The following is a 26,944-nucleotide window of genomic DNA, read 5'->3' on the forward strand; positions in this document are numbered from 1 at the left end:
TACCTAATGCAAATGCTCTCCAGTCTCTCTTAATCAGTTCACTGATTTAATGAAAAGTTCTGTAATAACTCCAAATACAGCTAACTACATAAATGGCTGTTACTGAGGTGTTCTGTTCAATCCTCAGTAGAGGGCCGATAAGAACATACACAGTGGCAAGGAAATTCAGAAAATTCTAGTTACAACATCGTTACTTAAGTTTTAAGGTACTTTGGGAGACCTAGATTCTTCAATACGCTTTCCCACAGTATTTATCAGTCAGGCTTCCCAGATCCAACAGAAAAGCCTCTCCAGAGGAAATGAAACTAGTGGATCATATCAAACTGAAACCACAAGTTTTAGTTGCGCGAAATTATGAAGTATTTTGTGATACACAACTGCATTGCAATCAACTTCTAATATATTTGGCATTTTCTCATCTACACAATAAAGCTTTCAACACCTGCATCAAATTAAAAGTTTTACTGAACCCCAAACCCCCAAAACTGGTTTACAGTTGCTCAGTGATACCATTCTTCCTATCATGCAGAAGCTCAAGCTTTACCTGCAAGTCTTTGCTTGATACAGGATCTAGATTACCAAAGGCAGTGTAAGTCACTCAATTAAACTGTTATCCTGTCGAAACCAAAATATTTCTTCTAGCAAAGAAAAAAAAGTCTTTTCAAAATAAATAATAAAAAAAAGAAAACATACTTGCTTAAATGCAAGCAATCACTTTCATAGAGGATGGCACACAGAACGTGACGTACATACTGTTAGTCAAAGCACTGCAACCACACTTAATTCTCTGGTTACTAATGGACTGACAAATTCAAATAGATTAGAGATACTGAAATCCATACTTCCTTTTTTTTTTTTTTATAGCCCAAGTAAAGTAGTTTAAGAAACCTACCTCAGAGCACTTAAACAGCCGAGTTTGAAAAACGTTTTCTGCGCCAGCTGCCCTCACTGACCAAGCATTCTTTTGTCATTTATGGTTGTTTAAGATTATGGCAAAAGATCAGCCTGTAGTTCCTCATTGAAGAATAGCAGAACTCGATCAGTACTTCAGCAGTTAATCTGAAAGTAAGGAAAATATTATTAGACCATCAAGTTTTCAACAGTTGTAAACTCAGTCACAAGTCTAAACATCACGTTTGAGGAATTCTCCTTGTCAAATCATCAGTTTCTTGTTCTGAACAAGAAAGCATGAAGACCACATTAGCACGGCTCATGGGAGAGCATGCAAAAAAAGCAAATCCCCTTTTTTACTTAACCAAACTTAAAGCACCAGTTAGCATGGGACATCTAAGTCTTAACAATTTTGAAATAATTTTCAGACTCATTCATTCCTCTTCCAAAGAATCATGAAGGGCTAACTAGGTCAGACAAAAGTGCTTTATAGTACCTACCATACTAAAGCATTTAATGGCTATAAAATTTTCAGAAGGATCTCAGGCAGTGGTTTAAGACACCATCTTTAAACGGCACAACTGAAAACAAAGTCTTAACTAAGGAACATAGAGAGTCAACCAGTTTTCAGTGGTACAGCTCATCTTTTCTGGTAAGTTGATTATGTGTCCTAACTGCCAGTTCAAAGTCCAAATGATCATCAGATCTGCATACAGGAAGGAGTCAGAACCTAGATTTCCTAGAACCACCCACATTTTTGCCACCTTTTAGAATCCCAATTATCTGGACGTTTTTCATGTTCTCAGTTCTCAAAATAGCTACAGACCACAACAAAAGCCTTTTTGTTTTTTTTGTGGTAGTAAAAATTTAAATTGCAGCTTCATAACACAGTGGAGCTGATTTAATGTCCAGATACAGTCAAAGGGTTATCTCAGTCCCTTGATCTCACCCATTACCTGTTCTAATTAAACTCAAGCAACTGTAACTGGGGAAATCTAGCTTGCAACATACACACACAAAGACAACGGACATCACCAAACTAGAAAACAAAAAGGCTTTCCCTGGCTTTAAAGTATACGCACTGAAACCTTCTGTTTCATAATTTGAGATTGATATGAGAATTCAGATGATGAACTTGAAAAATGTACCTTCCCGCTCTTTGTTCCCCCACACTGCTCCTTCTTCTGTTCCACATCAGAACAAATCAATGTCATCTTCACTTTCAAGGTCCTGACAACCTACTAGTCTCATTTCAGTACCGAAATGCTGGTCCATTCATTAGCCTATGAATCAAGAGTCCCTCCATAGTTTGAATAAATAACATTTTCCTGCTTCCAATCGTCCCCAAACTGCCCCCATGTGTTAAGGGAGGCGGCCATAAGCTCTATATAGGACTGCTTCATCCACCTCAAAGTTTTCTTGCATTGAGGCCTAGAGGAAGAAATATTTCAGGTTTTCAAGCGTTAAAATCTTTGCCTAACGATGTAAGCAATACTGACCAATATTCTTTCCTGTTCTTCGTCATCTGTCTCTATCTATTGTCTTGTATTACTCACAGGTTGTAAATCTGTTATATCTCTCACACAAGTGGATCCTGATCTGAGATCAGGACTCCAGGTGAGCTGACAACAGAAAATGAAGGGTTATATTCCAGTCAACAGGCTTTACTTATTTTTTTTTTAAAAAACAACAATCATGTTCAAATCTGTCATTGTGTATTCGTGGTTACTAAAAGATGCTGCCACATTTCAACAGTGAAGCAGTTGCAAATCATGACTCTCCTACAATTTCTGATGGCACTGCCCAGCCATTTTCCTTACTATTTCGGTATGTTAAGTGATTGTCAGCATAATCTTCGCATGCAAGTAGATTTTAATCAATCCCACGATATCATGCCATTTTTGAAACTTGAAGATCCATACAGTCTATTTTCTCAAGTTCTACCAAAGTCAGTCTATCCACAGCGAACCAGAAAGACTCATGTTAGCCATATGGGATTAATGGCAGCTGGGGGAGGGCAGGGGGGGAAAAACAAAACAAAACAACAACTTTGATGGATCTGCCACAATGCTTCAGGCTGCCTTGCTAAAACAAACAAACAAACCTTCAAAACAAACAGCACCTAATAAAAAGAGCAAATTAGAAGCAACCACTTCTTTATAATTCAGCACCAAGTGAACAATCTTGAGGTCCTGCTTTCTTAGCAAAGATAACTTTGGGCTTAGTTAGCCAACATAAAAGCACAGCCATTTTTACCAGGTGCTGCAGACAAATAAGCTACCTGAATATTGATTTCATTCAGGAGACATGAAAAAAAGAAAACAGATAGACTTCTATTTTAACTAGCTTGGCAATGTAACAATGAAGTTGAAACAACCTGGTTGGCTCGTTGTCAGGGCAAAACCGGATTTACAACCCAAGCTTATACTTTAAACAAAGTTTTATATGGCTTATCATCACCTAGAAGAATTGGTGAAAGCCTAATTTTCACCCTCTCAGATACACACATCCTTATATACACACACTTCACTATATCTTACATGCACCACTTTCTTCTCAAAGCACTGAAGTCTTTTGCCTTTTAGTACAGGCTTCTGTGTAACCTTCACAGGCTGTGATACAATGCATCTGGTATTTACCAAGTCTAGAAAAAGCTAGAAACTTGAAAAAAAATTATCTGACCTCCAGAGACTTTCATTTACTGTTATTTCCAACATCATAAACGAAGCGATAGGCTCAGAAACTGTTAATAATTAAATATTATATCTCCACTTTTTATATTGATCAGCAGCTTTCCCGCTTGCCTTCCCTTGACCCAGGATATACACCACTTCAACACAGATACCTCAGAAAACTAGGACAAGATCTGTAACCTTTGGAATTATTTCTAGAGTCTTTTACAAATACAAAGCAATACTGTGGGGGGTTGTTTTGGTTTTTTTTAGCTATGATCAAACATCTCAGAAAACAAGATCTGATCTATTTAGTCAACTATTCCAACTTCTATTCATATTATCCTGACCCTTTTGAAGGTGTGTTTCCCCCTCCCAATTTCACAACCTACATGCTTCACCAGTACTATCAAGCGAAAAACAATAATTAAAAAAAAACAAACACCCAACTAGGTTATGCTTTATTATAAATATTCTGATCGCATCTTTCTCAATTACCCCCCGTTACTACAAACATTTACAAAGATCCCCTAAGCTACAACGATGTTCTACAAAACTACAGAAAACTAAAAATACACCTTATCATGACCACATATTATAGCACAACTTCACAAGAGGCTGAAAAAACCATACTATGTCCTATGCAAAATCTTGAGCCCAAGTATCTTAAATGAGCGTAAAGCACGAAGTTTCATTCTGTATCGTGTATTTCAGTGCCCTCATCTGTTATTTAAGAAAAAAAAAATTGGTTTCTGGGGCTTTTGTTTTTAAATAAGGCAAGTACTTCATACAGTCTGCTGGGAAAACAGCACCACAAGTTTCATTTTGCCATCATAATAGCATTCACTTATCTTGGCAACTAAAAAAGTATTCACACCCACATATGAAATGCCACTAAAGAAAACACAGAATACATGGCTAGCTGTTAATATTTGAGGAATACATATAAAAGTTGAGACTTAAATTTAGCTCAGCTTTTACATTACTGGCTGGACTACAAATATATGTGTGTCATTTTAAATTAAAAGTCCTCAGGGCTCCACCACCTTTCCTTAAAACAAAGGAATGAAACAACAAGAAGTAAAAATAAACAAAAAAGGCTACAAACTGAAACTATGCCATAGGAACGAAAACATTAATTCTGCATGTAGAATTTCTGCCACAAGTCTCAACTATTTAAGCAATTATTTTATTTGCTTGTTTTATCTCACAAGAAACTCATATCATCTGTGAAGCCAAAAACAAAGCCAAAGGTGACTGCCATTCTGCTCCATTTTTAATATATTATTTTGTGGGATTAGCAGACATCATCAGTGATTTTTTTGTAACATATGAAAAGTAAAAACTGAATGTAAGATTTTTAGATAGGAAAAAAGAAATGTTATAGGGCAACAAAATCACTTGTCCCTACTTCTCAGGAGATACATCTCAAGTTTAGACTTTGGCTTTTTCAGTCCACGGTGCTGTAAACCTGTGGAGCCACCCACGTGCCTGCACACAGGGTCCTCGCACAACATCTACACGTCCCCCAGTATAAAGAGGATCAGTGCTCATTTTCTGCAATACAAAGAGGTTTATTTAAAAATAAAATTCCACAAAAACATTACTGTGTCTCAAAGTTTTTAACTTCTTACTCTATATTTGATAAATAAAAAGAACGTATTATGTACTTATATGACTGACTTATAAGTAGACAAAAATCTGTGATTCTCCTCTGGATGCATACAGTAAACATACTTTTAAATCCAAATAAAAAATTAATTTTTTTAGCTAGGCTTGAAACGTTCAAAAGTTATAACAGATCTTAAGACTTTCAAAATGATGGCTTAAACTTATATCACAGATTCCAACTTGGAATCACAGAAACTTTCCTTGAGTGATGATATCACCCAGAGGCGGCTGCCAGGTGGGAGCAGGAACAGGAAGGTTTGCCTGGGAAACTTCTGTGTACCAGCTCGCTGGAGAGCACATAGCCCCATTTGGCAGCTGCTGTACTACACACTATTTAATTTATGTTTTTAAAAATTGCAACCAGCACTCTGCTCTTTTCTGTAAAGTTTTATTGAGGTAAGAGGAAATGGATTTTTTAATTTTTTTAATGTAATGTCATGATCATAACAAATGACACTAACTGATGATTTTTATGTCATTTGTATATTCAAATTACTGTTAGCATTCCCAACTGATAAAATGTTTTGGGGCAGAAGAGCCTTTGCTCATCTAATTTTCAGCTTTTGTTCAGGTAACAAGTGAAAATAAAGTATTTTGCTCATTTGAATTAATCCAATCAAAACTGAAAAGATGGCCAGGTCGGGGCAGGGGACATACCTTGGAGGAAAATTAAAAAAAAAGAAAAACTGAAAAAATCCACAGCCCAAGCTTCAAGCAAACAAACAGAACGCTACCACAAACTCAGGACACAGAAAAGGACAAACGATTCTTGTCTCAAGAGCATAGTTAAAAGCCTGCAGAACTGTGCAAGTGCTTGAATATGAAGAGACGCAGAATATCCTCCATGTAAAAAGAATAATCAAGTTTAAAGCTACATTTAAGTACTCGTTAATATATCTGAGCAGTCAAAACAAAAATTATTTAAAGAAAGAAGTTTAAAAACCAGTAGGATTAGCTTAAAATGGATTCTTAATGCAAGATTTCCTCTTTTTGATTGTCAGTAAAATCAGCTATTGAAAGGCATTTTAGTCAAAAGCCTGGACTGGCAAATCAGACAATTGGGCTCAGTTATAATTTTAAATTTAACAAGTTGGTCTTCTTAAGAATACATTCCCCTTCCCCATAAAGTCATAATATTTTAAAATAAGTATACCTTCAGAATTTAACTTGCAGCGTTGAAGGAAACCATGTTAGAATATATTGCCTTTTCAAGCCAAGGCAACTTTCCTGCTCCCGTCCTTTTTCAGTACAGTTCTTAACTCTTCACTGACACGTTTGCTTTCTGGTTAAATAGGAATCAAAAGCAAACAAGCCTGTTGCAGTTTTGCACACAATCACAAAAGGTGTCACAAGAAGATGCAACATCATCTCTTTAATTAATAAGCTCCCTACTTGCATATATGTGCCTTCGCATGTGTACTCTCACACACACGACCTTAACTAAACTAGCTGAAAATTCTCCATCATCTGCCACTAGCACTTCTGATCGCCTCAGAAAATACCCAACTGACAAAATACTGGTTATACTGACAAAGCAAATAAACGCACAAAAAAAATACAACATCAGATTTAGCAGAATGCAATTGTAATGCAATTTTTGTTTCCTGGAAAAGCAGTAGCAAGCCTTCTAATTTAGAAATTAGAACAATTCAAATTAAGCCTTTATGTCCTTACCGTGGAAGAAAACAACAAAACAACTCATGAAAGCTCCTTTGAAAAGGATATTACTAAAATTGATAGAATTTTTGATTTTATTTTTAAAATCTACAAGCCAAGAAACCACAGTATTGATCAGTATTAATTTTCCAGTTATTAAAGTTCAATCTACAGTTTCAGCTGATAGAACCTGATCCACTTTCTCTGAAAAAGCCTATCATTAAATACAGATCTCCATGGGAGGCATATCCTATCTGCCTCTGCATGAGAGGCTTCAGTTATACTAAATGCAAAATTTAGGAAAAAAAAAAATCCTACAAAAGTTGAAATTTTAACGAGCAAATTAAGCTTTTAGCAACCGTATTGCAATAACATTACTAAAGCCTCAAGCACAGTGACTGATTTAAGCCACATTCCTAAAAATGTTACATTTTAAAAGAGCACGCTCAGACATCACCAAAATGTTAGCTGATTTTCAACCGTTTTGATAGGCAAAGATAATGTTTTATATTCACTTACTAGATAAAATCCAAAGGCTTTTTAACAGCATTACAGCAACTCATAATCCTTCTACAACTATATCGTAGCAAGAGGAATTAAATAAAACCTCAGCGATACCAGAAAAAAGTCGATGTTTGCTCGCTGCTTCACACCCACCACTGAACGCTGCCAGATTTGCTCTCAGCTGCTGCTGCCAATGCACATGTGCAGAATTATAAAGAAACTTCCTGCTCGCACAGATCCCATCACATTCTTAACAACAGTAGTTAATAAATAAAAAGGCTTTTGTATCTTGTGTAACGGCTAATTATATTCATCCTACTTGCCTCCCCCCAAAGTAAAGCTGTACTCCACCAACCACACACGTATAATTGCCACTATATCAGATAATACATAACTTAAGTGCAGTGGCATTATAAAAGTACAGTAAGGGAACAGACGGGAAGAAATTATCAGTAAAACTATGCAACTTGAGAGGTTCATGTTATAAAACCAAAGCAGTTAAACAATTGTCACTGCTGTTGAGAGAGACTTTGGAACAGAAGTCAAGCTACCTTAGAGACACCAAAAAAAGCAAACTATAAATATATAATGCACTTAATTTATTATACATAAGTTATCCTATTACATACATTTATCATCAGCTTGTTTCTCCCCCTCCCAAACAGGTAAGCAGAAATACACACTGGAACTCAACACATTACAAAATATAACACAGAACCCATTTGCTACGGAAACACTGCCTCTGTCATAACGATGACCACGTCCCACCAAAATAAAGGACAGTCTTAGCATCCTCACTGAAGGAGTAAAACATTTCAATGAAGAGTTCAATTCTGTAGCAATGACTCTTTGAATTACAGGGGAAGGGGAGGGGTGGAAAAAAAATAGAAAGAAGAGATGCTAATGAGGTCTCCTCCACAACCAATTTTTGTTGCAACTTGATCATGACCAAATTTGAAGATACCACCAGAAATCACAAGGTTAGAGATTGCATTGCAGACTAAAATTGAGTAACCTGATTACATTAAAAGAGTGACAAGACAACAAAAGATTTAATGAAATGTGAAGTTCAGCAAAAAGGAGGAAAAACCTTTCAAATATACACACACACAAAAAAAAAGAGTATAAAGGAAGAATGAACCACATTCATAACATTTCAGCTCTCATCTTTTCAATTTTGTCCAAGGATTGTTATCCTACACAGCTGAGCACAATTTTTAATCCTGAACACACCACAGGGAACACCGAAGAGAAGAGATGTATAAAGAGAGCAGCGAGCAAGGCTGGAACCTGGACAATCAATTCAGGGTTCCCACCACAGACTCTGTTCTGATCGAGTAGCTGCCCCACCCAAACTTCCTTACAAATGAGCAGATAGTGAAGAAAATAAACCATTTAAACCCCTCTATATAAAAAAGCTTCTACACCCATGGTCTTTGTTACAAGCTGTTCAAACACAAACATAATGCAGTATCTTTAAGCTCAAATTTGTCATATTTTTCTTCTTTCTAGTCAAATACACAGGATAAAATTTCACATGCTTACAGGTGAGAGACCACAAGAGCAGAACTGTTTGTTACTACCACAACAGAACTATTCATTTCACTATAATCAGAATATGGTCCTAGATCCATCTGCAAAATATCACCCATTTCTTGTACTGAATGACTCCACCCATACTTTGCAAACATAACAGGTTTTCAGCACCGTAGTCACCTTCTAAACTATGTTTTTTAAGACTTTAAAACAAATCAGCTCTACACACACACACATAAAAGGGCGCCTGGTAGAACACGCAGTAACAAATACATTATTTTTTAGGCTGTAAGAATACAGAGAATTCATCTGAATTGACTGAACTTTCACAAATCCCAACAGTTGGCTACGAAGCCAGTAAAAAACCACAAAGCCAAATGTGAATTTACTAAAGCCTTGAGACAGCTTGTCATTATTCTCAAACAAAGTTTTTGCAGGTAAAATTTATAACTTCCAGAAAATAATACAATCAGCACAAAACTCAAAAATGAACCGCACAATTTTACTAATTTTCCAGGATGCCATGCAAAATTTTTGTATTCTCTGCCTGAATACAATTTTGACATGAGACATACAGCATCTCTGCTGAGTAACTGATATATCTGTCACTTTAAAAACTGCATGACAAGTTTCAGAGCCCTTCATAGAGTAATATTCCTTCAATTCTGTATCTCCTCCTCAGATGTTTTGGATAAAGTGTTATTTTTTTGGTTCCTAAGTAACAGTCCTCACGTCTGAAATGATTAATAAATATATAACTGAGCCTGCAATACAAGAAAAAAAGTTAAAAGGTTTACCATCTTTCATCCTCACAGATCCAAATACTGATTTGCCCTGCAAGGTGTCAATTCACACCCATACCAACGGCTACTAGATTTTTGTTTTGTGTGCTAACAGGACAGCAAAAAATAATGTGGTTTACGCACAGAATTTAAGGACAACTTGAAGGCATTCTCTTACCGACATCACTTCCTCTTCCTTAGAGCTGCAGCTTCTTGGGAGGGGGGAAGGGAGGGAGGAGAGGGGGAACTAAAATACCAACCCGAAAAAAAAAAAGAATCCAAACTAAAAAAATCACCTCAAACTTGGCAGGATTTTCTCACTTTCTAACGAGCCCTAGAAAAGGGCATCACTGCTGAGCGATAAACATTTGAGCAGAGATCAAAAGATTGACTGAATATTTGAAAAGGGAAAAACCACCACAAAAATCCTTCACACACAGAACGCAGGGGGTTCACAAAACTTACTGTCTGTTCTAAATGCATGGAATATTTCCTCAGCCTCACCTGCTTTTGCAAACACACTGTTATGTACATTAGAAAGAAAAGCTTCGCTGCTTGCACAGGTCTCATATTATGAGCCACACACGACAAATGTTAAATTAAGTCTTTTAATGAGCTGTTAGAAGGTCCTCCAATGTTACAAGCCGCGCATACAGCAAGAGCCCAAACTGACTAAGACTGAGCAGATAAAAACCATCACTTGCCAAACTCAGATGTTTTGACATGTTGTGCATCTCAAAATTTGCAAGCATTAGAAATGATCAGGACTTCCTCCTAGTCAAATTCTTTCAATGTAACCATGAAACATCCTCCTTAATTGATTTTTCTAAAATAATACTGTCAATTTCCAGCTTGATGCTTTCAAAATATTGAGGTATTTGATTTGTTACTGTAATGTTGTCAAGACAAGCGAAGGATCCCTATGGTACTAGGCAATATACAAAATACAAACAAAGCAGATAAAAAAAAAAGAGAGATTCTCAATACCTCCAAATTCATGCGAAGAACACATAAAGCAACTTACTAGTAATAAGCAGTAAAAAGAAAAGATAGGAAAAAATGGGCTAACAAGACAACTGAATTTGTTATAATATAGGACAACAAACTAGTTTTTTCTTTTCTTTTTTTAATGCTGGCAGATTAAACTGCACAGAAGACAGGAAAACTTCGAACCTAAATGCTAATCCAGTTCAGCAATTTATTCCAAAGTCACATAGCAACTATTCCATCCCTGACAACACTCAGGAATATATGCCTGAAAAAGATAAACAACTGTGTAAGTTTTGATATATTGTTTCTTTTTTTTAAACAGGCAAGAATGATTAGCTGGTATTTACTTTATTCATTCGTTACCTTTTTTCCCTGCCTTGAGATATCAGTAACAGATTTTGTAAAATTTTAAAAATGCAGCCAGACCAAGGAATCGGAGAGTAAAAGAGTTGTGTATTAAAAGTTCAAGTTGCAGTGTTTGATTACAGGAGTGGTTTTTTTGGTTTTTTGGGTGTTTTTTTTTCTCCAAGCCTGGAAGAAGTACCCTAACGTTGGAGCATCTCACGTTAAAGCAAATTTTGGTAGCAAGAAGCATTTGCACTCGAATGTTTAAATCCCTAAGGAGCCTTCAAGAACAATGGAAAGCCACACTGACAGATTCTTCAGAAGATACATTCGGTCACAGGCTGGAGCATTAAGTCTGTAAACCGGCCGTTCTTAATGCTAGCGCTGCCTTCGTTCTCGCAGAAGGTTTAGCGACTACCCTTCTTTAACTTCTGGAACCAACTTTGCTGGCAGGGAGCTGCTCGGCTAACGCTGTCTGCCTGCCAAGCCCCATCGCAGGGGGGGATAAAGCCGATCCACCGTGGGAGGAGGGAACAGGCTCGGCGGAGCCAAGGAGCCCCTGCGGGCTGTCAGGGCTGCCGGGAAGGTCCCACCGACACAAGTGCAACCTGGGAAAGGAACGCGCCGCTTGACAGCTCCCTCCGGGAGGCTCTAGCAACTTCTGCACCGCGCCAGCCCCGCAACAAGCCCGGCTCTGCCGCCTCCCCCTGCCCAGACGAGGAAGTTCCCGCTCCCCTTATCAGCGCTGCTCCCAGAAGGTTCCTGAAGCCCGACCCGCCGCCCCACAACCCGCTTCCGAAGAGGGGAAAGGCGCCCGGCCCGGGCCGCGGCCCGCCGCCCCCCCGGCTGAGGGGCGACCCCCGCACGCCGCGCATGCGCCCCGCAGCCCCTCACCGTTGCCGGGTGACTCGCCCTCCCCGCCGCCCTCAGCACCAGCAGCAGCAGGTTCCTCCGCCTCTTCCTACCCCGCGGGCCGAGCGCGGGCCTCTCCTCGCCACTCCGCTTCTCCTCGCCGGTCTCCTCCTCCTCCCTCGGCCGCCGCCGTCGCCGCCGCCGTCCGTGCCCGCAGCCGCTCCGTCGCCCCAGCAGCGCCTGGCCCAGCCGGTGCGGGGTGGGTGGGGGGGTGTCCCTCAACGGTAGCGGCGGCCACTGGCGGAAGTGACGCGCTGACTGACAGGTGCAGCGCGCGCGCCCCCCCCCCCCCCAACCCGTCCTCCTCCCCTCCCCGGGGTCACGTGCTGCGGGGCGGGGCGGTGCCGAGGGGAGCCGGCGGCGGAGCCCTGAGGGCGGCTGGGTGGCGGCGGCTCCCTCAGGCCCCGGCGGGGAAAAGCCGCCCGAGGAAGGGGAGTTTGTCAGGCTGGCCAGGCCTCCCCCCGGCCGGTGGGGCCGCCGTCCGTTATGGCCTCGGGCTGCCCGGTGCGCCTCAACCGCCGCCACACCGCGCCCAGGAACAAGGAGCGATGACCCAGGCGTTAATTATTTTCCCTCTTTTTCCTAACCTTACAGTGACTCAGCCATCAGCCTGCCTGGCCTGTGCGGGCTCAGGGGTGCCCAGAGAACGGCTACAGCCATTGGCCTCACCGTCCAGGCTCCAGCTCCGCCACAGCTTTGCATTTCTCGCAACCACATTAAAATATTTCCTGCAAATTTCCTGGATTAAAACATGAACAGCCATCACCCCCAAACACTTCCCAAGTGCGAGCACGCCAGAAGTAGCGAAGTGCCCTTTGACAAAGAGCTAATGCGTTTCGATACACAAAATTTAGCACCCTGAAAGTAAGTTAGCATAAGTTGGTGAGGAGATGCGAGCTTACAGCAGAAGTGTTAAACGCCGTGCCTGACAGTCTGCAGTTCCCACATGCCACGTTGAAACTACAACAGCTTTTTCTGTCATGCAGTGCCAGCAGCCATAGGTGGTGGGTTTAATAAAGCATTTAAGGAAATTTGGATTTAGTTAGTAAAAAGTCCTCTCAGAAAAAGCTTTTCTCCCCATGAAAAACTGACAAAGAATATATGAAAGAGGAAGAAAAAAAAAGTAGGATGGGATTAATTGAAACTTGTATTGCCAATAGCTGGGAGGGTTTTGTTTCGGGTTTTCCAACACAGATTCTAAATTTAATCTAGAGATACATTTATGAGACTCATTAAAAGGTTTTACATTTAGAATCCGAAGAAGGAAGAGTCACAATCCCACAGAAGATTAGCCTGGTTTTAATAAGATCTAAAACTGTATTTTCCCTGCTAGAAGATTTGGTATCTTTAGGAGGTGCCACACAAAAACAATAAAATGTGTAGGGTCAGGGGGAACAACCTCTCCAGAGGTCTGTATTTGCTGTTGATCTGCTTCTACAGTAGATTTCTCCACTTGAACAGCTAATAAAATTTCCTCACATCAGGATGAGGTTTCCAAATTTGTATTTTGTATACATAGCTGTGTTCTTTCTGATTCATTTAGCCTCATCAACAATAATAAAGATACTGAATCAGAACAAGCTGGCAATTTTGTTGATGAAACATGGGAGAGCGCGGACTCCAGCTGGCTCTTCAGCAGATATGTTGGCCAGTCGACAGGAATAAAACTGCGAGAAACCTGACACAGAAAACACACGCGGCGAGAGGAGACAGACAGCAGAGGCAGGCAGGTAGGCAGGCGCTGCACAGCACCTGTTCCATGGTTTGGAGTCCAAGACAGTGGCTTCCCTCCTCTGAACTGGCTCTGAGAGCGCCATTTCGTGCCAGCTTATCCTACCTCCTTTCAAACGCTTCCAGCGTTCCTTGCAGGGGGCAGACATATGCAATCCCAGGCTGCCATTTTAGTCGTTTCTGCTCACTTTGTGTTCTCGCTGCCTGCTTCTGAAAGGCTGAGGAGAACCTGGGAATCGTGCTGCTTTAGCCACTTTTTCTCGCTGCCTATTTCTGAAAGGTTCAGGAGAACCTGAGGCTCCTGGTGCTTTAGCCACTTTTTCCACAATAGTAAATATAGAGGGAAGCAACAACTTAATGAACGGCTGCGTGGTCACACCCCCAAAATACAGCTATTGAAGGTGTCTGCCTCTCGGATCACTGCTAAAAATTATGATGGAGCAACGTGGTAGCTGTCCCCATCCATTTTCCACTATCTCAGGGCACAGCTCAAATTTTATGGTAGCATTTTCTAATTCTCCCGCTTACATGGCGGGCAGACTCCCGTGCAGCTCGGACACCCAGCCCGGTCTCAGCAGTCCAGACAAGACAGCGTGGAGCTCGCACAGGCTCATTTACCCCCTCCGCACCCGCAGGCACACGCAGAACAGCCCCAACATGAGCACAGCTGCAGTCCCACTGCCTGACATCGGACTGTCACCCACATGTCAGGATGTATGACAATGCACTGCCTTGCACAGTGACAAGGCCGCAGTGTGGGGCTGCTCACGAGGAGGAGGATCCATTCCCCAGCTGCTGCACAGCTCCGGGAGCTTGGCAGATGCATCCGGTCAGCGTCTGGCTCCTAGGACCAAAGAGTGAAAGTATCACGGCATCCCTGTCTCACCAGTAAATCCATGTCCAGAGCCACACCACGAAGGGTGAGCCGTTTCTGTAGCTCAGTGTCTTACAAGTCCAGCTAAGTTGCTCATCCTGAAAGTTTTGCAGAAATTCTGCTGTTAGGTGCTCACAAAGTAACTCAGTAAATCTGAAATGATTACTAGCATAATTCCCGTTTTTTCAGGAAGAGCTAGTCACGAGCACAAGTCATTATTACTAGTATATGTCGCAGGAGAACTGGTGCCGTATTTCCTTCCTGGGTTCCTATGTCAGTCCTGACCTAGTATGACTTTGGAATAAATATTCTCTGAACAATTTAGTTTCCAATTACGTCTAGTTCCAGCAACAGCCCTGCATTACTCCTCATCAGAAATTAAAGAAAATGAAAGAAAAATAGCCCTTTCCCAACTGTGCTCACTGTTGTACAAGACTTAGTACAAACTGAGCTAGAATACTCCAGAACTTGAATCAATTTTGCAATGCCATCCAATCCTTTGAAGGTTGGTAGCCTGCCATACAATTCCTTACCTTCATACCACATCATTATTTTACTAGAAGAAAATGGAAATCTGATGCATAGCAAAGCAAGACCCTGTCTGCTGTAATATCTGTGTATTATACGCCAACAGTTTTGACTTGAGGGGGGACACAAACTTTATATACTCTCCTGGGCTTGGAAGTGCTCAATTTTTATCTTAAATGGATCCTATTGATACCTTGCAAAAATACTGACAAACATGAGTCCTTTCAACACGAAAGAAGAATTAGCAAAGGCTAACACTTTCCAGCTGGTTGCTCTGCAAAGTGCTTTCCTTTCCTGCATATTTCTTCCAGAAACAGAGACATGTTCCCAGACTGAGTCTTTTCTTTGTTTGTCTTTTCCAGCATTGTAAAATGCCCAGCACAAGATACTTGGCCATGTTGGACACCAGTAATTCCCCATGGCAGTTCTCAAATCAGCAAGTATACAGTTCTTCTGACTCACGGCTTCACAGCACTCAAGCAAACAGGTGAAAGAACCCGTTTTATGGAAACTGAAACTCCAGCACAGAGAAAACCATTCATCTTTTCAAAGACTGTCTGCCATTACTAGACACATATGTAAGGATTTTTCTTAAACTGAATTCAATATCAAAGGCACATGTTCTACGTAAATGTCAGACATTTTTATTCATTTTTCTACCAGAGTTCTGTGATTAAAATAAACATTTACAGCACAAGATTTTTTTTCTTCCTTTGAATACTTTTTGGATCTGAATCTTGGGTTTGGAAGATCTGCCTTTACAGTAGAGATCTAGGAATATGGGGCGAATGTGGCTTTTAAGGCTTGTTCACATTTTAATTGCATGGTTGCAGACTTAACAGGAGATAATTCTTCCCTTCTTGAAATTCAAGACATTGAAAGGTTAATTCAATCTTCTCAGTTCCATTTCCTTCCTTCTGTTCCTCTTCCCACACTCCCCCCCCCATCTGTAGACAGCTGAGTTATTTGAATTTTATGCAAGCTAGTATTCATCCAAAGGGAAAAAAATCATTCAATGTATGCACCAGACAAGCGAAAATTACAATATTGCACACTTTCGTTTTTCACTTCCTATTTGGTTTTCTCTGCATTCACCAATTTGGGCTGCAGACAGACAATAAACTCATGCCCTAAAGCTGGTTTCCACTGAAAAGTTAACTTGGATTAAAGCCTGAATGTCCCCATGCCTTTTGAATTCCTGTTCTGTGCGCTCACAAGGGTTTATACTTGTGCCATGGTGCTTTTTCCTTGAGCTGGGGAAAGGCTACAGTTCCAGTTAGCACAATCTGTCTGCGGCCAACACAATCACTCTGTGCTGCTCCCATGTTATTTCATGGTGTGGTCACTCACACTCAAAGTATACCAACTCCGGAGGAGTCACTTTGAGCGTACAGAGATCAAGTTAACCCTGTTATGAAGACATAGCCTTAAAAAGACTTCAGCTGATTTCTGCACTTTATATATAATTTACAAGAAGAAAAAGCCATAAAAGTAGTCATTGAAAACATTCTAGTTCAGTCAGGTTCTGAAGAGATAGCTCTTCACTTCAGATACTGTGAGAGGAAAATAGTTCTCTCTCTTTTTTCTTTTTTTTTCCTTTTTACATGTCAGAGAATAAACAGCATTTCACATAACATACTTGCAGCTTTCATTTGAACAGGCAGAAGTCAACAGATGTGGATCTTGCTGATTACCCCTTTCTTACATACTAGTTGACCTTGTACACAGTATGTAATGCCTATGTGTTTCATTTACTCTGCATAACAATCTTATAAAATTGGAAAAGGATTTTTGGAAAAGATGGTTTATGAAGCCCTTCAAGTAGAAATACAAGTTTTTATTCTGGAAATTGCTCACAGAGATCAGCTAGAGAAGATACTTGCTACCTAGTCTGTTCCTCTGCTTCGGCAGCTTCATTTCCTTAAGTAGGTGAAAAAATTCAGGGTTTATCTTCTTTTCCTCAAAACATAAAACCTACTTAAACTGCCAGGAGGTCCCAGACTATCGAAAGTGGAACAATTTGGCAACACAAAGAGAAGTCCTGGTTAGGCACCCATCAAAACTACATCCACAGCCCTGTGTCCCAGAAGTCAAGGATACCATGCCTTCATATCTACCCCAGCACAACATGGATTGTAATGACAGACCCACCCCTTGTCCTTTTTCCTCTGGACAAAAAGAAAATCTCAAGTTAATATCGAGTTAGTAGATCTCTGGATTTTATTATCTTATCTTTGATTATCTTGGATTATGTTGATTATTTAATGTGCCACAATTTAATCTTCGTAAGGAATGCTAATGTTTCTTTTGTTTAAAGCAAAGAGAGTGAGAAATCCAACAGTGGACTGTTTAATTCCAGAGCAGCCAGCTGCTCTGAGAAGAGCCACATCTGAGCACACTCCCAATGCTCACCAAGACTTCTCTTTCTTGCACTTTCCCTAGGAGCTGCTGCCTGCAAGAGATACTTCTGTTCAGAGACAGAAAGGAGAGATAAAAAAACCCCCGACTGTTAGCAAAGACTGGAACTCATGCTAAACTAGTGTTTCTAGTATATTCATCACAAACTGTCATGTGCTCTATAGCATATTAACTAACGTGACTAATACATCACATGCTCCTTTCCCCACCCTATCTTTGGGAGAGAAACATGTGCATGGACGTTTTGTATTTATTATTTTTTTTCCTTTAATAATGCACACACGTGTCACCAAATTTTGCTAGAAAAGGCCAGGCCAAAGCCAAGTACTTTATGCTGGAATACACACTTTTGGGTCAGTTCTCGAGAAAGTTCTGTTGCAAGAATCTCCATCTGATGAAACTTTTAAAAATTCACCCCCATACCGAGTTTCAGAAGATCACAAAAGAGGGAGAGGGGAAATTTCCACTCCCCTTAGCTTATATTTTCTATATTTGCTGCAACGGGACCCCTAGCATAGACTGTCTAAACCCCAGAGCTATTTGGAAAACATGGGGTTGGGAAAAATAACCCAAGCAGAAGGACTGTCTACAACTAGCCTCTCCTCTCCTCCGTCCTCTGTACGCACCTACCCTTAAGGCTCAAGAGTCTCGATAAGGAAAATGAAACACCTTAGGCAACGATAAAACACATAGTAGAAGACAAGTGTTGAGTATTTACACACTAGCAGTGCAGCATTACAGCAGACACTGATGAAGAGAGATGGTTGCTTTCCTTACGCCCCCAGGATTCATTGTCTCTTAGCCTGGGAACCTGTCTCCGTTCCCAAACATGGATATTTTTTTTGGCAGCAAGACGGAACAAAAGGCACAAAGAGAACTAAGAAAACCCTTTCAGTGAAACTGTAGTCTTTTTTTTTTTCCTGTTACCCTAAGGACGGGAAACCTTTTAAGGATAGCTTATAACACGCCCAATCCTGCTACCTTTCTGGAAGGTGCTCAATGTTCATAAGGGACCTAAAGGAATTAGGGTGCCTGCAGATTCCAGCCCAGCTTTTGACCTTGAAAAATTAATCCCCTACCTTTAGCACCAAAAATACCACAACATTTTGAAAATGAAATCACTGTTATATTTGAGTGGGTGTGTTATTTCGAGACAGCACTAATGTGATTATAAAATCGGTAGTGTCAGCTTATTGGCTCAGCTACAGACACTGATCTGCTCGAGCGTCTGTTCCTCTAACCGGCTGCTTTGTCCCTCCTCAGCTCCGTGTAGACATAGATGCGATCCGATTCCCACTATTACAACAAAGAGAAAGAAACCCCTTCTTCTTGCAGTTGCCCAACTAATCTCCATGAAACTTGGTGCTTCCAGAGCACCTCATGTACTAAACCAGCACGGCATCTCCCTGGCTCGTGAAGACTAAAGCCCTTATATGTATATATACGTCCCAGCCCCGTGCAGGCTGGGCTTGCTGCTTCCAAGTGACAACAGCCAAAGGAAAAAGCCAAGTGGCAGCAGGCTCCAAACCTCCCAGCCTCACTCTTCGGGCTCCCCTCTGAATTTTCCTTTGCACTTCAGCTGCCTTTAAACATTTCCTCTCACCTATTACTGCATCCTGGTAGCAAGTATTTGTTTTCCCCTGTTTCTCTGTGGGTGTCTGACAGACACTCAGTGGCTCGTGCTGCCAGGCACGGTTTAATGCTGTCAGTGGTGGGTGACTCACAGGTATCAGAGGTGTCAGTCCTGGCAGGATTGACTCAGCCCTTCGTCCTTTGGCAGCGGATGGAAATAAAATGCAACTTCCATTGTGTCTGAGGCAGCTTTTCAGACATGGCCATACCAATACAGCTTTGCATGCTTTGTGTGTATAGGATCTGTAAAGGTCCTATAGGTGGCTTGCTCTTCTGGCTTGCTGGTTTTTCTCACTTCTTTGTGCTGGATCATTCAGCTGCCTCTGTGCACCTCAAAGACCATTGTGGTTCATTGCTACCACAGTCATCCCAGAGCCAGGTGAATGCCGTGTTCCCCTTACTGACAGTGGTGACTTGGAAATCCTACCATTAAAAACCTGTCAAATAGCTGCTTTGCTGCTTGCACAGCAAGAACATCTCTGTTCTCAGTGAAAGTAAAAGGCATCCGAGTAAAATACTACCTACCCATCTTTCCCTCCTGTGACCAGCCTCAACGCACTGTGCAATGCCCTCAGGCCAAACTCCAAACTTTCCTTATGAAAACTACATACGGCTGTCTGTCCTGCACAGAGTATGGAAACATGAGGCATGAATCCAACATGAGCTGTGTTTGACCACAGTACCAAACTTACAAGCTGTGGAAACTTGACAGGCACTTCACGCAATGGTCAAGATGTTCATTATGTAGATGAGTATCTACTAATCTCAGAGTGAGAACATGTAATTTCTCATCATTATGCTACATGAACTAACGCTGTTGCACCTTCCTCAGAAACCCAGCACAATATCAGTTAAAAGCCTGGACATCTTCAGCCTCAAACCCCAAACAACTCACCCCAAACTGTTTTTAATGCTAGGCCTGCCAATAAATTGGGCAAGTAAAATGGTGGTGGTGAAAAAACGAGCATGCCCACCCTGTCTTGGCATGTTTAGGGGAGTCTGAGCGGTGCTGTGGATGCGAGGGGCCAAGCCCGTGACTGTACACAGAAAGCCAGAAGTGAGATTCTTCTGCTTCGCTGTCCTGAACAATCATTTGCTCTCTACATCTGAGAGAATTTGTGCCAGTCTAAGAGGTTTTCCCCTTATAATCTAATTGTTACTTGTAAAAATGGACATATATTTAAAAAACGAAACTCATGAACTGCCTGAGTTCACAAATCATTCAGATTGCATTTAAAAGTCTTTTCTGATCTTCGGAATCTGGTCTCCAGCCTAACAAGAAGAGGTTGATGGTCCCTCTTTAAAGAGAGACACTAAGACTGTTCAGTGCCAAATCTCTGCTGTGGCTTACACCGAATATTCACCCAGTGACCGCCTTCCTGCTTATTCCCAGGGGTTTTCAGTCAAGAACACAGCTTTGTACTTTTGACAATCGGTTGGAGTAAGGGGATGGAAGCAAGAGAGATGAGTCCCGATGCTAAATGTGACTGGTACGCACACACATGGATTTTGCATGGAGAGTCCGTGCAGATGCTGAGATAACCGAGCCAGTCTGCACAAGTCAAATGAGCTTTGAGCATAACAGAAACGTAGCTACACTAGCGCCAGGACAATTTTAAGTCCAGAAGCAGCACAGCCAGGTTTGCCCAGGGCTGAGCTCAGTGGGATCCACACCGTCCCTTCGGAGCTCCAGCTGGGCAGCTTTATGCAGGTTTTCCACACCTCTGTGGTACTCCATTCTCCTTTACCTCAAACACTGCAGACACAGCCACAGAGAAAACCTGCTCTTTACCAGGGTATACAGCAACCCCTGCACTCCCTGAAGATATGGAAAACAGGAAGGATAAAGGAAAGAATCACTGGGTAGAAAGGAACCACTATTTATGAATGCTGATAAGTAAAAATAATAACTTTTTCTGCATTTGTGTTCATTATTTTAATTTAAACACAACTTGGAAGAAAAAGTCCTTGAAACACATCTATTTTCTCCATGCGCACACATCAGACTCAAACCCACTCTGCCTAAGGCTGTTATGCCAACAGGAAGATCCACAGCACCTTCCCGGGGTTCTCCATCAGCTGGGAGGCACCTCTGTCTCCCTGTGCTCGTTGTCCAGGCTCCCTTTATAGTCAGCAGAGAAAGCCAGATACTCCTAGGGCACAATTAATTTTATCCCAAGTTAGTTGCCTCCCTATTGGCTACCATGGAGTCTAGACAAGTAGTTCAGATGGAGACACCCAGAGTCACACAAGAGGAAACCCATGCCAGCATCTGGGAGGATGCGCACAGCCCTTCCCTCCCAAACCCAAGGGCCTTGAAAAAGGATTCCCAAATATTTTTGTGCTGCAAAGCGAAAAGCAAGGTTGGAGCCATGGCACAGCCACAGGGATGTCCACAGCCCTCGGGAGCAGCAGCTCTAGGAGGTGGCTACAGGTAGTGCTACAAAACACGTCCTGCAAACACATGCAAGGGCTATGAGCCATTTTAAAGTTGTTTTCTGAACTTACATTACTTGGCACCTATAGCACATTCTCCCTTTGCTGCAGCTGAAGAGGTTCCCTGCAAGTGAGTCCAGCGTGGTCCATGCCTTCCTGTCCAACCTGCTCTGGGTGACCCTGCTTTGGCAGGGGGTTGGACTAGATGATCTCCAAAGGTGTCCTCCAACCCCGACCATTCTGTGATGAGGATGGGAGGAGTACAGGGAAGGGCCAGGTGAGCAGGATGGGCAAACGCCGTTTCTTGCCCAGTGAAGGCAGGAAGGGGGCCCCGGGCAGCTGCCTGGTCTGGCTTGCAGAGCCACCCACCTTTGGGCTGAGGGAAGCACCAGCGAGAGGGTTGTTAGCTACCAAAATGGGAATGAATAAAAGATTCGCTGTTCTTCCTTTCAGGACACATTCCTGGACGCCAGCGTGGTGCTGAGGCTGATGCTTATCTCAGATTTGGCCCTCAATTGCAGCAATCGTCCCACAGCTGTGCTTATGGTCCTCCCGCACCCCGAGCACGTGCTTCTGCCAGTCTGGGCAGGTGGGGACGGTCCCCAGGCGCTTCACTGAAATCGCCTAAAAACTCACCACAAACTGCAGCACCAGCCCTTGAACGAACTCCAGACCTCACCTTAACTCCAAACCTCAGCGTGGTAAAAGAAGGGCAACTTAAATATTATTGTCTTGGTAAATGAGGAGAAAATTAAAAAAGAAAAAAAATCGTGTATGTTGGAGCTTTCCATGTCAGTTTTCCCATTTCCCTCCCTCATGCACTTTCTGCAGCAGCAATCTGTCCTTTCCCTAAACGCTGAGCAATCCCAGCACTAAACTAATCAATATTAATAGCGATGGGCTCGGGCGGGGGGAGGAGAGGAGAGGAGGGATTACCCTGACCTTTTTCAACTCACACTGCCTCAGACGGCCACCAAGCAGCTGAGGAGAGAGCAGCCAGACGGTAATGCCATGTGGTTTTAGTAGCTTTTCATTTTTTTTAAGTTTTTTTTTTTGCCTGTGCATATTTACTTCTGTTGTCTCAGTGCAGATAGCAATGAAATCTGATTGTCTTCAGGAAGGAAAAAATATAATTATATTAGCCATCTCCGGGCCGAACCTCGCCTTGATGGCAAACTCCGTTGAAATCGGGGGAATAATGCCCAGACTGGATTTTAACTTGAATTTCTATTAAAAACAGGAATCGGATTAGGGAAGTTTTGACAGGTGACGTGTCGAATGCCGGTGTGCTTTGTGGATTTCTCTTATACTCGAGTATAATCAAACCCATTGAGCCTGCGACTGGGATATTGAGTGCGAGAGCAAACAAAGGGCTGGGTGAACCGGTCCTCTATTGTTAAGCTCAAGTGTCCACAGCAGCTCATCCAGATACAGGGGTATGTATGCACTCAGGACAGGCTGCTCAGAATTAAAGACAAATCCTATTACTTAAAACAAAATCATAATTGAAGCTCTTTGTTCGTATTGGATTTGGGGTTTATTGTAGACTTTCTGGTTAGCAGCATTCCTGCAAATAGAGGTTTACGTCAGGAGGCACCGTGGATTTTTGGCAATTAATGCATTGTCTTTTCTTTACTGAGATAGTCTTGTTTCCATGTGCAAAATATGATTTTTTAGAAATTTAATCTGAGAAATATAGATAAAATTCTATGTATGCCTTTCCTCTTTTGCTCTGAAAGAGCCAAGCCTCAGGGAGAGGTCCCAGATTGCAGTGTTAGATTTGTAAGGGTTTTTTTGAATAAACATTTTATGCTACTTTCATATCTTTTCTTTCAAGCAGAAAGTGCTTTGCAGATGGCTGATATCACAGCACTAGCTAATGAAGCCACGGGTGTGTTTTTCCTTTCTTTGTCAGGACCCATCATGTCCGACAAACCAGATTTTGCAGAAATTGAAACATTTGACAAGACCAAGCTGAAGAAGACAGAAACCAGAGAGAAAAATCCATTGCCCACTAAAGAAAGTAAGTGCTTATTGAGGCTATTTGAACTACGAGTAGCAAGGACACAATCTGTATTGCAGTTCATATGCTAAATGAATACTAATCATAGGATTACAGGCTCCAACTCATCCCTGACTTTAACTAGGGATAATATTAAGACTTGTACTCTATGCTGGGCTTCCAAGGATACAAGTAGTTATAACCGATGGCACGTTTTGTCTGAAAAATCCTTTCTGATGAGATTGCTCTTGCTTCTGCTAAAAGCAAGACCAGTTTTCCTGCTGGTTGCAGGTAACAGGATCAATCTGTTTGTAGTAACCATGTTACCAGCCTCTTCAGAGGCACAGACGCCGAGGGGAACCCCTGTGCACCCCTGGCAGCATCCCCAGGAGGTGCCTGGGCTCTGGATTTAACGTGTTGTCAGGCAGATGAGCTGCTGCCCCCCACTGGTACCTGCTGCCAGCCCTGGCCAGGAGACCTCCAGGCACCTTCTCTGGGAATAAGGCTGCAAGAGATCATCATCCTCCTCATCTAACAGACCATCTTCCTTGGCAAAGCACCCCTGGGCTTTTCTCGTGCAGGGTCTGCTCCCGTACACACACTCTGCATGGGCAGCCAGAGGAGGGTTGCAGCTCACATTCAACTCAGGATGTGAAAATGCCATTTCGCTGAATTTGGACCAGACATTGTGAACAATTTCCGTCAGAAGAGTAGCACTGGCCTCTTCGGATGTGTCAGTACTGATAGCCATGGAGACACACTGTCCCTCAACATAAGATACCTGGTTTTCCCCCTGTTTTATTATCCCTACTGATGATAAAGCTGTAAATACAAGGGGAGGTTTGCACATCACGGACTGCACCCTACTAGCTATGGAGACGTGGGAATGGGTTGGTATTTCCAGGATAGCCAAAGAAAGCAAGTGGGGAATTACCCTCCCCTGGCTTTAAGAATGACGGTAGAAATCTGCATCCTGCAGAATCGTTATCATGTTTATTGATGATGTTTTTGTTTCCTCTGTTTTTCTGGCAGCTATCGAACAGGAAAAGCAAAGTGAAAGCACAGCCTGAGCGTAAAATTGAAGATGTGACTGTTGCTTCTTCAGTGGGGTTTTGGCTTCTGAGTTGGGTTGTTCGTTTTGTACGTTCCTTCCCCCCCCAATGTTTGTTGCCCATTTATTTTAGCATTGTTGACCATTTCTTTCAGCAAACATTTGCTCATTTCATGTTCCTGGGGGAATAAGTTTGTTTTGTGTTTGTTGAACAAGATACTATGTATTTGTGTTTGTATTCTTAAAACTGTAATTCCAAGTTCTGTATCAACCCCATTACTTGCCAAAAAAAAACCAATTTGCATAAAAATTGTTTTCCTAAACCTCACAATAAACAGGTTTCTTCTGATCAGCTGTCTTTGAGCCTTGCAGAAATAGGGTTTACGCTGCAACCCTTGTAAGCTTCCTTCTGGCTTTGTTTGCATCACCAGAGGGTCTAGAGAGCATGGCCAGGCTGGAGGGAGTTACCCCGGCACCCACAGGTCCCCCGGTCGGCACACGGCCTCTTGCCACCAGCACATCCACCTCTATCCCGCAGACTCCCGGAGCCCTGAATGGCACCAACCCCCCAGGAATCCCCCAACTGCTTTCACGGCAGCCTGGAAACTTCACTCGCTTTCCCCGTCTCTCTCCAAAGAGCATTTCAGGGCAACTCTGAGGGGAAAAATTTGTCTGCTAGTAGCTCCTAAGCTGTTAAACCCCCAGCTCAGCAACAGGCACGAATAAAATGAGAGGCTACTGACCTGCTTCGGTCCTGTCCAACAAGAGGCTAAAGGTCTCCGAGAGAAGTACCCACTTACAAATCCCCTGAAAAATTGATGATTGGGTTGAGGAAAGGCTCAAATTAGCATCTTGGGTGGGAGAAAGGTTCCAGCGCCCTCTTTGCAGTTTTTTTGCTCCCTTTAGCCTGCCAAGATCCGATCAGCCTTGGCACAACCGCAGTGACACAGCCTTTGGCCCACCTGGTATCAAGCGATCCAGGAACGCGAGAAGTTATCGGAGGGAGAAGGAAAGAAATTTATTATTGCACTGATTTTCCTGGGATAAGAAAGAGACCTTCAGCAGCACAGGGGCGTAGGACACAAACCTTCAAAGCAAGCAAGGTCTCCCTAAATCTCCCTCTCTGGTGGTGCAATAACACCCTCGCTGGTCTGCAGGGGGCTCAGCAAAAATAGACTCTGCGACCAGCTCAGGGGACTCTCCAATTACACGCTAACACATTATCTCTGGAATTAATTTGCAATCATATTAGATAAACAAGTGCTTACTCTGGGAGGATAAACGGCTGTCCCTGGAGCTTCAGTTTGATCTTACTTGCGCTGTGAAATAGGAATAATTCTGTGCACTTCGGTGGGATTACTCTGGGTTTTTACCTGCATAAGGCAAGACAGAAACTGCCTACAGGCTTCAGAAAACAGAAACAAACGGTGGGGCCAGTGTTTGGAAAGCTCTCATTTACTTAAGGGTTGCTTGACACTTGACATTTAACATGAAGAGCCAGAACTGCAATTAAACAATAGCAGCATAGCCACAAAACGTGTGACTTTCGGTGGCAAGGAAAAGTAAACAGAGGTGGCCAAGAGACCAAGGGAAAGTGACTCATGCCCCCACCTCACCCCAGCACGCTTCAAGGTCAAAGAGCCTTTGACATTATTTAAATATCTCCTTTGGTATTATTTAAATATCTCCTTTGGTGACTGTTCCTTCGTAGCGCAGTCAGAGACCACACTTAGTGCGACAGCACCTACTGGAAACCCATGTATTTAGTACCATTCAATCAGATTTCGCCATTACTTTTCCACAGGCTGATTTTTAAGCACCATATTGCACTCAGCGGGTGAGCCCGCAGACTAGACTTTCTCCTTGTTTTTGCCAGGAGACAGCATTTTGTGCCACGTGACGATCTCCCTCCTTCTCTGCCAGTTCAGAGCGTCTGCCAACTCGCCCGGCACAATACGCCGTAAATCACCAAGAAACCTCTTTGGCTGGTGTCGGTGCCCCCAGGTTCCCCCAGAAACTCAAGGTCTGGGCTGTGTCCTCAAGCCTGCACTTGGCAGGAGGAAGGGAAGGAAGGTCTGGCCAGAGCAAGAAAACAACAGAGATGTTCTCCTCTCGTGTTTACTCAGATACAAAGGATTAGCAGCGATGTGAGAGATCAGAGCACTGTCTGCAGCTCTGGAGATACCAAAGATGTCCAAGCACTTGGCTGGGAGCGGCTCCTGGTGCCGCTGCAGAGCTCACTCTGCCCCCATGAAACCTCCTCCCCATTTAGCTGTCTGCATTTAAAGCCTGACACCATAAACCCAAAGTCTC

The 26,944-nt window shown here is 42.5% G+C and overlaps 2 protein-coding genes across 8 annotated transcripts in view; one reads left to right on the forward strand and one right to left on the reverse strand.

Moving 5' to 3' along the window:
* Positions 1-12,144, reverse strand: part of FAM13B (family with sequence similarity 13 member B) — a 51,997-nt gene extending 39,853 nt beyond the window's left edge. Inside the window, exons 1-2 of one of the 7 annotated variants that reach the window (XM_063348779.1) lie at positions 12,013-12,144; positions 893-1,059 (exon numbers count right to left, since the gene is read on the reverse strand). The gene's annotated coding sequence lies outside the window, so the exon portion shown is untranslated. Of the gene's footprint in view, positions 1-892; positions 1,060-6,387; positions 6,408-7,409; positions 7,550-11,941 lie in introns of those variants that run through there. The other 6 variants (XM_063348784.1, XM_063348780.1, XM_063348778.1 and 3 more) reach the window with 6 other exon arrangements.
* Positions 12,145-22,547: 10,403 nt separating this feature from the next.
* Positions 22,548-24,961, forward strand: LOC134521966 (thymosin beta-12-like). Its single transcript, XM_063349123.1, has 3 exons — positions 22,548-22,581; positions 23,494-23,601; positions 24,613-24,961. The coding sequence occupies exons 2-3, from the start codon at positions 23,502-23,504 to the stop codon at positions 24,648-24,650; spliced, it is 138 nt and encodes a 45-aa protein (XP_063205193.1). The 5' UTR covers positions 22,548-22,581; positions 23,494-23,501; the 3' UTR covers positions 24,651-24,961.
* The last annotated feature ends 1,983 nt before the right edge of the window (positions 24,962-26,944 follow it).

This window comes from Chroicocephalus ridibundus, chromosome 11 (assembly GCF_963924245.1).
Source record: "Chroicocephalus ridibundus chromosome 11, bChrRid1.1, whole genome shotgun sequence".
NCBI lineage: Eukaryota > Metazoa > Chordata > Aves > Charadriiformes > Laridae > Chroicocephalus > Chroicocephalus ridibundus.